Source organism: Lolium perenne, chromosome 7, assembly GCF_019359855.2.
Source record: "Lolium perenne isolate Kyuss_39 chromosome 7, Kyuss_2.0, whole genome shotgun sequence".
NCBI lineage: Eukaryota > Viridiplantae > Streptophyta > Magnoliopsida > Poales > Poaceae > Lolium > Lolium perenne.
In genome coordinates, this window is record NC_067250.2 from 276,332,462 (window position 1) to 276,343,368 (window position 10,907).

At 42.6% G+C, this 10,907-nt stretch overlaps 1 protein-coding gene across 1 annotated transcript; it reads left to right on the plus strand.

Annotated features, from left to right (window-relative positions):
• The first annotated feature begins 8,766 nt into the window (after positions 1–8,766).
• Positions 8,767–10,589, plus strand: LOC127312599 (beta-1,2-xylosyltransferase XYXT1-like). The gene is made up of 3 exons (XM_051343123.2): positions 8,767–8,899; positions 9,071–9,124; positions 9,229–10,589. The coding sequence occupies exons 1-3, from the start codon at positions 8,788–8,790 to the stop codon at positions 10,488–10,490; spliced, it is 1,428 nt and encodes a 475-aa protein (XP_051199083.1). The 5' UTR covers positions 8,767–8,787; the 3' UTR covers positions 10,491–10,589.
• The last annotated feature ends 318 nt before the right edge of the window (positions 10,590–10,907 follow it).

Genomic DNA, 10,907 nt, shown 5'->3' on the forward strand with positions numbered 1-10,907 from the left:
TAATTTTATACAAACAATCTTTATGTATTTGAAGTAATACTTAGTCAAACGAAAATCACGTAAAACGAGGGCACCTTATTCCTTGAATCGGATGTAGTATATTGTTCTAAGTCATCATTTGATGCATTGATTTATATCTAAGTTTTATCTCTCTAAAACCTGGCAAACCATGATTATGACCACACTATATCCAAATTGTAGACTGTTGTCATTTCATAATCTTTTTATGTTATGACACTATATTTATATGATATTCCAACATTTACTTTGTGCAATATATTATTTTTAAGAAGTCCCGCAGCAAAGCGTGGGGTATCATCTAGTATCTAAATGAGAGCAACCCACTAAAAGTATTTCTCTTAACATGCAAGATGTCCACCTCACCAACCATTATAGAGCAATTGTAGTGTGCCACGTTGTGCAGCTCTACCACATCAGCATTTGTTGTCTGCATGTTTAGTCGTTTCACCTGCACACCACATGCTAATTAGAACATTGATGTCGTGGCTTTTTGGGCTGCAAATAAGATGCCCATCCGGAACGGCAATGCTCCACTTTGAAAAATTGTCAATGCTAATTATTAACAGGGCATCAACCATTCATCTACCAAAAAGAGGTGCACTATTCAGTTCCCTACTGATGGGTTGTGCATAAAAATTCCATGTGAATGAAACACTCAGCTGCATGACAAGTAACGGATGGAGGCATTCCAGGAGTTGTTTGGGAACGTCTCAGCCCTCTTTATAGAGCAACTATCCCTCAGCTTTTTGAGCCTTCTTCCATCTTCCGATGCATGTGAAGCATTGGCCATGAAACCATTAATACCACTTCTATGCCTGTGTTCAAGTCTCCTATTATCTTAAATCGCTCAGTCTTGCGAGCAAGGTCGTGGAAGCTGCTCCTCCGGATTGGTGACTCTCCTGTTGTTGAAGTGTTTGTACATTCCTGCGCCATACACACTCAGGTTGCTCCATTCTATGCTCTCTACTTCTTGCAGTTTCCGAGTGGTGTGTATTGTCTGCAGTTGAATACTAGAACCTGATACCTTTGACGAAATGTAAGTGAGGTTATGACTCTTCGTGTGTTTCCATCATGATGATTGGTTCCAACATTTCCTGAACCATGACAAAGGTCTTCTATCCATTTCTGCAATAGATGTATTTTGATTGAAATTATGGCTTTCTCATGTTCACACTTCATGATATGCAGTAAGGCCTATGGAAACTATCTAAGGAACCTAATAACATGCAACTATTAAATTATTTATTGCATTGTTCTAATGGAACGTCGTTGTTATTGGCTACTATCCATTCCTGTGGTGACTTTCAGTGGATCTAAAGATGTACTTCGAGAAGGAACCTTCAGAATTATAATTTTCTAGACAATAGTTTGGAGAATAATAAATTGTATTGTAGGCATCAACAGTCTAAGCCCGACAACATGCAAGAGTGACAACTGATTTCCTCTCTGTCAGGTGTCTTGCTCTTGATTCCTTGCTACAGATCTATACTCCAACAACATTTTGTATCTCCCATCATTGCAGAGGTATATATTTACCCAAAAGTTAGTTCTTTTTTGTTGCATACATTATATAATCGCAAGGTCTATGACTTCTTTTTTAGAAAGGTTTCCCTGCATATTCTTTGTTGTATTGGAAATATGTAAACATTTGACAATTGCACATCATAGTATAAATAGATCCACCTAGATACATGTACATGCATGGCATGATATCTTACACTATGCAATTCAAATAATAGCATGTACGTTGCACCATAAGTAAACGGCTAAATTAGCTTTTTCACTTATTAACTTCGCCCATCTATATGTCTAAAAATTACCACAACAACGCGCGGGAAATCATCTAGTTTCCTATATTTCAGGTAACATGTAATATGGATGCCCATGGGTATTTTAGAAAAAAAACTTATACTCCCTCCAACCCATATTATGATGTGCATGATTTTGCGTGCAAGTTAAATTTTGCAAACTTTAACTAAAAATATAGATAATAATATGAAGATCTACTGTACCAAATACATATAATATGAAAATATATTTCATGAAAAATCAAAAAATATTAATTTTTAATTGTATATATTTATATTTTTACCAATATACATGGTTAAATTCAGGGCCTTACCGCATGCATGTGCAACATGTTCGACCTATTTTAGAGGGCCTCCAGTTAATCTAGTACTCTAATGACCTATTTTGTTTAATTGGATCTCAATCAATTCGATGAGAGATGCTACAGAGTACTATACTCCATTAAGGCTAGCCATAGTGCTAGTATCTTAGCTAATATCATACATATTGGTTTCACAAAAATATTGATGTGGCAACTAATTAAGGAGGAGATAGGAGATTAGAGTAACATAGGTGCATACCGTATCATACATAGGTGCATACCGTATCATAGTGCATATTACGAGAAAAGTTAATGCCTAACAAATCTTGTACACAAATTTACACTGAGATTCTAAAAAATAATAAATATAGCATATCTATGATAGTACTCCATGATACCACCCACTATAGAGATACCATGATACTACTACATGATACTTAGCACTATGGCTAGCCTAAGGCAGTACTAGTGCTTAGAAAATTTGTAATCGCATTAACTCCAAAAGCCCCCAAGCCACCCACGCCTCTTTACCTGTATCTTTTCTTTCTCTTCCATCGCGAGTGCAGCTAATTCAGTTACTCTTCCAATGAATATTAATATTTTGTCTCAAGGATTTTTATGAAGACCTAATTGAAGATTCATTTTAGAAAGATGGCACGTTTCGACTAAAAATTAGCACATTTGAATTCTGAGATTGCTTTTTCACATGATGCACTTCTTTTAATTTATTTTACCACATACTATCTCCATTCCTATAAATAAGACGCACACACATTTCAATGTGAATCTTGACCAAATAAATAGGACAATAATATTACGATCATATAATACATAAGCAACATTGTTAGAATCGTGTTGGAAAATACTTTCTAATGATACCAGTTTTATATCAAATATTTTTTATATACTTCATCCTGAAAAATATAGTTCAACTTCATCAAAACTTGCATGTATCTACAAACTAAACTCATCTAAATACATGTATATCTAGATAAAATTGAAACATCCTTTTTAAATAGAGAGATATAGATTAATATTTTGTCAAAGATAAAATACGAAAAACAAGGACGCATTGTTTATTGAAATGGAGTGAGTAGTATATATAAAATCATCTTAGTTGCCAATGATTATGTTGAGGGCCTCTATTTCTTGTTTTGCTCAGGGCCTCCGTATTCTCAGGTACGGCCCTGATTAAATTTTACAAAATTTGACTTTGAACAAACTTTATATGTGACCTATTTTGAGCAGGAGGGAGTATACAATATAGTTGATCGCAGGTTTTTGACCGTTGTGTACCAAAATCGCGGTGTATGCCAAGCTGCAAATATATGCCTAGCCCAATGTGTTGGAGGCGCTCTTGTTTGACGCTGGAGTTTATGGAGAACAATTTTTTCATTGATGGACAGCATATATATTAACCTGGATAAATGTTTTAGATTTATCAATGAGTTGATTGAGCTTGTTAGGCATAAAGCCAAACCTAGCCTCAATTAAGGCATATCACAATGAGTGGACATTTTGTCATTTGTTTTCATAAACTCTCTGTACCTATGTTTTATATAAAATTAAAATGATGCAGTAGAGGTGTTTCGTACCCTTTGTTGCTTAAAAGATGAACAAATAAACTAAACTAACAAGAAAAAGATAAATTAATAATTTTGGATTTCCAGATAAGAACAAAAGGCAAACTAAGGTGTTTTTCCAAGTAAGAAAAATATAAACTAATAAAAATAAATAAACTTAAATATTAATTAAAATACTTAAAAAATCTTTAATGACCTTCCTTAAGTAGCGAAAATTACTTTCCAACAACGACACCAAAAAGAAATTGATATCTTCGATCTAGATTACGGATGTAGTATATTCTTTTCCTAGAGACATAACTTTATAGAATCTTAGGAAGCTGTTGCTTGGTGTAAGATCACTGCGAACGAGACTTCTATTTTTTTTTTTGTAGAATCACTTGTTTACAAGAATCTTTTCATGATTATACAAATAGATAGAAATAGCAAAGGGCCAAGATTTCACCTGCATTTGTGCACATTTAAATGAGGTAAAAAAGATAAAATGAAGCACATATATGTGTTTATTTTTTGTGAAAAGGCCCCGATTGCATTAAACCTCGGTTCTTACAGAACAGTCAAGGACAAAGATGAAAATTACAAGTAGGTCCTCCTGAACCCCGAAGACGAAGACGAAGACGACGACGAGAACGTCACGCCGGCGCGCCGCCGCACCACCTCCCTTACGCCTTGGATCGGGAGGCTCCCCTGCACGAACGGGAAGTCGATGCCACTCGGCTCCGAAGAGCCTCTGCCCTGCACCATCTTCACCAGCGACGAGATCAACGCGAGCAGCAAACTCCTTATTTTTCTCTTCCCAGATCCATCGCCACACAAGATCTGGCCGTTGACCAAGGTACGGCACGAATCCTCCGATTCGCGGGTACCAGAGAAGCAAGCGCGCCACCACGGAACTCCTCGGAGCGCCGTCGCCGGAGAGGACACACGCCTGCAAAAAAAAGCATCGCCGACGACCCCTCCGCGCGCCTCCACGACGCCGCCAGCTGAAGACCCACCAGACCCTACCTTATCTACACACGAGAGGCGGGGATCCCCCACCCTCCCGCCACCGGAGCGACCGGCGGAGGGCGAGGGATCCGACGGATCTGCGGCGAGGAGGTGGATCGGCCGGCGAGCTCAAAAATCGCCTCTCTGTGTTACTGTAGCGAGAGAGGAGTCATCCAAGGTCATAGTCAATATCACGAGGTACACTTTGACGAGAAAAGAAAAGAAAAAATGATGCATATATGTGTTAGAGAATAAATGGAAATTCATGATAAAGCTGAGAGATGTCTCTTAGTAGCACCATAGTCTACTAATCGTATGCACTAGGGATTCAATGGTCTGATCGTTACTCAACCTACTTGTGCGGGACTCCCACTTGTTATTAAGAGAAAACAAAGCAAAGTATTAAGATCTATGACATCACCTTTCATCCCTAAAGTGTCACTTCCTAGCTAGCCTACTACCCAAATCTTATCTAAGTTTGCGCAGAGCTGTTAAGTTCATATCCACTTGCACCTTTACCTTTACCGATCTTCAGGGTGTCGGATACCTGATAAGTCCTAAGATCGAGATAAAACTTTTTTCGATAAAGGGAATATATTAATATAAAAAAGATATCAATTACATTCAGTCTCTGCAACTACGCGCTACACCCAACCAAAAAATTAAAAGAAAACTAAGAAAAAAAAGTCCCGCTACGATGTTTCAGCCATAGCAACAACAATACATCCACCACCAAGACAACACCTGAACTCTAGACTCTCCAAAAGCGTCGCCACCAAGAAAGGAAACAGTGCACAAGCGCCGCTGTCGCCCGATTAAAGATCTTAAGCAAGATAGTCCTCGCTCTCAAACAATGCCTTCAATAAGGTCATTGCCAGGCACAATCAATTAAGGCCAGGCCTTGGATTTTTACCCTGAAAGGTAAAACTCTGAACTTCGCATGTGCTGCCGCCCCCACTTGCATACTGCTGCTGAGAGAACCAGAACACCAAGCAAGTCCCTCAACATCACAAAGACTCGAACCTCCATTGCCAGTCCTCTAATCCGACCTTCATGATATTCTCCGCCTCTGATTTTCACCATGATCGGAATTCCATCTGATGGCAACACATAACAGAGCTTCGCGCCGCTCCGTCCAGAACCAAATGGTCAGAATAAAAGCATGGGTGTGCGCAATCGAATACCACCTGATCCAACAAACTCTAGGCAAAAGATGCATTGTTCCATTCGCCGACGGCGCCTTCCGAAACTCATCACTCCGGCTAGATGAAGAAGGATCGGCATCCGGAAGGTCTTCATCTTCGCGAAAGAAGAACCCTAGGATTACGACCTTTATTCAAGCCATGTGAGCAACCACGCCACCCGCCGGAAACCTGCAAGCAGCCACACCAAACTCTACCAGCAGCCCTGAGGCTAGACCAGCACTGGGAAAGGAGACGGCCGAGCAGGGTCGATCCCCCCATTGGATCCGGCCCAACCACGCAGCGAAGAGGGACGTGGCGGTGTCAGGGGTACCTAGATTGAGATCTGAGGTCCACCACCCGCCGGCCCTGCTTCTTCACCGCCGGCCATGGCGCCGCCGGGTGAGGATCTCCGCCACCACCCCAACCAAGGGCGCCGCCCTAGTTGCTGCACAAAGATAAAGACAAAAACTAGAGACAAATAAATGGATCTAGATTATTTAATTACGCAAACAATCCCATATCAATTAGATGCACATTTTTGCGAGGCTATTCTCCATCCCTCAGTCCTTGACGATTACTCACATCATTAGATAAACAATTATAAACATCATTCTAAAAATCCTTGGTAGATGACTCTTACAATATCTCCAATCGTGGAGGAATCAATAGCACGGGCAGATAGTTATGGAGATGGAGATGGAGAGGAAATCAGTGGTTATGGCGGCGGAAGAGCTTCAATGGATGGTGATGGAGATTTGGCTTATGTGGAAGAACTTGTGGTTTTGTGTTTCTCTGTTCCTCTGATGACCTGGTGCCTTCACAAAATATACTCCATTCGATTGTACGGATCCACCGACATATGGTATGGCGGCGAGTATCGCGAGCTCCTGTCCTACAACTCGTCATTAAGCATGTTGTTGATTGGTTTCAAAGGATGGTTGACTTGGGACAACTTTCATCTCGTAATTATTCCTTGCTTTGCTCACATTTCATCAATGATATGCCCATATCTGCATAGGAAATAAATAACAAAATAGATTTACACATCTATGCAAATTATTAGTGATTGGTGACACGTGTATAGAAATAATCTTACTATCATGGTGAGTAATATCCGGTTTAAACGAGAATAAAAATGAGTGTATTTTGCACTCATTAGCATGCACAAATGATCTCGGGTCGTCCTGTTCCCGTACCAAGCCAGGTCTACGATATGCTCTGCTAGTACTCCTCGAACGTTTAGCTTCAAAACAAAACATCAAAGGAGGCATATGTGTGTCTACGATATGCTCCAATACTCCTGGGACGTTTAGCTTCAAAAAACAAAACATCAGAGGAGACAATCAATCACACTAATAGATGCTTGCAAAAAAAAATCACAATATTAAAAATCGCGGCAACAACAATGCACGTGGTGCAAAGCGACCCAGAGGTTGCAAGGTAAGATAGGTGGCACCTCACAAATGGCAACGGAATCATGCAGAATCAAACTGACAGTCTGACACGAGATGCTAGTCAAAAGGTATATTTTGAAAGGTTTTGTAGTCAACCATATGATACATATATTATCACAGACATGTGCACCGCGATTTAAAAATTCTGGTGTCAGTTGGCGAGACGAGACCTAGGTTGGCACCGGCTTGATCGATGCCCCATGATTGGTTCTTTCCGTGAACCCCATGCACCATGTTTGTTTAATCAATACCGGATGTATGGAGGAGCAATTATTATGTTGTAAAGATATAAATGCATAAATATATCTTCATACATTTTTTTCTTCCAGGTCATAATTTCATTATTTTTTGAAGATGTCCAACGAAAAAATAATAATAGATACCAAGGAACAGACTTGTAATACCAACAAAGGTTCTTCCATAATCCTAATTTGAGCCGCTATGCCATGATTTGGTGTGGCTAATTCTCATTCAATTGAGAATTAGTTTAATTCTCAGTTAACTAATATCATTCTCACGATTTTGTACTACATGACCAATGTTTTATTGTGGACTATTTTTTAATTTACAACTCATCGACAACTTTATTTACAACTGAAAAAACTTAGTTGCAACCCTATTTGCAACTGAAAAGTATTAGTTGCCACTCACTTGCAAGGTTTGCAACTCATAGACACACGAATTGCAAACCAAATCAAACGGTACTTAAGTTGAATGAGCTCCATCCTAATTTTCAGTTAACTAAGAATCAGCCAAACCGTTATTTAATAGTATTAAATATGGTAAGCTTCTTTGCCCTCCAGAATTTCTCTTCTGCGGAGTTTTCATCTGATATGATAGTGGTAGTGCAGAGAAGTTGCAGAGATGGTGCAACCTTAGGGGAGCACCGTGGGAGCGAACATTTAAGCGAGAGTAGACATTTTTTACGTGAGATGGTTTTTTTTTCTCATATGTAATGTTGTTTAATAAATAAATAAACATGCAAAGTTTCGATATTAACAAATATTGACATTATTATGTTGCCGGCATAGCTGTGCATATTTTCCTATCTATCCCACATTATTGTATCCATTTTGATTTCCTTTAGGAGGCAGCCATAGTATTAGTATTTTAACTAGTACATCATGCACCCTAATCTCACGAAAATGCTGACATGGCGAAAAAACACATGTGGATACCTTATCGTACAGTACATTATGAGAAAAGTTAATATTAAATAGACCATGTACATAATTTTGTATTGAGATTTACAAATCGATAAAGGTAATAAGACTATGATGCTAGTCAATGATACCGTGCATTATGAAGATAGTATAATACACATAGCCATATACTACTATATGATATTATCTATTATGAGGAGCCTTCAGAGCTTGTTCAGTCCATGGGGATATTAGTAGTGTCGCATAGGAGCTAGCTCTGTTTTTGTGAGGTTGAAAGCTGCAGAGATGAAGGTGCCTATGCCTGTGAGGAGCAAGAGCTTCAAGAAAAGCAGGGGAACTCCTGCATGCAGCCTTCCCCTGCTGCTGCTCATCGCTGGGGTTATGTACGTGATGATAGGTATGTACCCCAAATTCTTTTCTCGCATAGCATTGCATTGAATTGTTTTATCGGAGAAATGGTTATGAACTTACGATGTTTGATTCAAGGGTGAACTCATCAGTAGCATGCCAATGCTCATCGATTCTTGTAATGTAAATGTGGATTTGACCCTGAGATTTTAATGTTCAGGCAAGCCTTTTCCATCATTCTTGATGGGTAGCAGGAGTTTCTTCAATCGGGCAGGTATGTATATCATCAACAGGCAATCAATCTTATACAGTGTGATTGATTTGTTCCGTAAATCATGAAAATAAAAATGATTTCTGATGTGAATTTGTGCAATGCAGAGGAGTTCATCCCGGAGCCACAAGTGAACTGCGACTTCAACAGCACGAGGTCCGACTTCTGCGAGATAGCCGGTGCCATCCGCGTCCGGGGAAGCACGTCGGAGGTGTTTGTCGTGTCCCCTGGCCGCGGCGCCACCGCCCGGGACGTCTTCGGCCCCAACTCGACGTGGGTCGCCGCCAACGCTACGAGCTGGAAAATGAAGCCGTACACGCGCAAGGGGGAGTCACGCATCATGAACGGCATCAGGGAGTTCACTGTGCGGCTCGCATCCGCCGACGAGGTTCCGGCGTGCGACGTGATGCACGAGGACGTGCCCGCCGTGGTGTACTCCAACGGCGGGTACTGCGGCAACTACTACCACGACTTCAACGACAACATCATCCCTCTCTTCATCACGACGCGCCACCTGGGGCGCGAGGTGCAGCTGCTGGTGACGCAGAAGCAGGCGTGGTGGTTCGGCAAGTACGGCGAGATCGTGGACGGGCTGACGCGGCACGAGGCGGTGGACCTCGACGGCGACTCACGGGTGCACTGTTATCGGCGGGTGACCGTCGGGCTAAAGAGTCACAAGGACCTGAGCATCGACCCTCGCCGCTCGCCCAACAACGTGTCCATGGTGGACTTCAAGCGGTTCCTCATGTGGCGGTATTCACTGCCCCGTGAGCATGCCATCCGGACGGAGGAGGACGACGAGGAGAGGAGGCGGCCGCGGCTGCTGATCATCACGCGGCGGTCAAAGCGGCGGTTCATGAACCTGGAGGAGATCGTGGCCGCCGCGGAGAAGGTCGGGTTCGAGGTGACGACGTCGGACCTGATGACGCCGGCCAAGAAACAAGACGACGAGGCGGTCGTGGACGACAGCGGGCAGGCGCGGATGGCGGACGCGTCGGCGACGGTGAACGCGTTCGACGCAATGCTGGCGGTGCACGGTTCCGGGCTGACGAACCTGGTGTTCCTGCCGATGAACGCTGTGGTGGTCCAGGTGGTGCCGCTGGGGCGGATGGAGGCGCTGGCCATGGACGAGTACGGGGTGCCGCCGAGGGACATGAACATGAGGTACCTGCAGTACAACATCACGGCGGAGGAGAGCACGCTGTCGGAGCTGTACCCGAGGAGCCACCCGGTGTTCATGGACCCAGGCCCCATCCACGATCAGAGCTGGTCGCTCGTCGATGAGATCTATCTCGGCAAGCAGGACGTCCGCCTCGACATCGCCAGGTTCAGGCCCGTCCTCCAGAAGGCGCTCGAGCTCCTCCGGTGATCGTGAAACCTGTGACACTGATATAATAACCGGCGCCGGCCGGCCGTGACAACAACGACGGCGACCGAAGCATCCACTGGTATCGACGACAAGTACATTACACAGGCATATAGAACAACTAACCCTTTTTTCTTTCTTTGTTTCTTTTTCAAAATAGATTTGGTAGTTCTCAGCTAGCAGAGAACTAGGTTAGTCTTACACCACAGGACTGCATCGCCTATTCACGCACATAGAAGTTGCTACTTAAATTGCAAATGAGTTTTTTCAGTTGCAAGTGTGAGCTTGCAACAGGTTATGGGCTCTGGCGACAAGATAGGCGATTTTGGGTTAGGTATGGCTTCGGTGCCGCCGTCGACGGCGTGCGGCGCCGGAGCTGGGCCGGCGGTGGCTTCCGCAGAGGCGGGGTCAGGCGGCGGC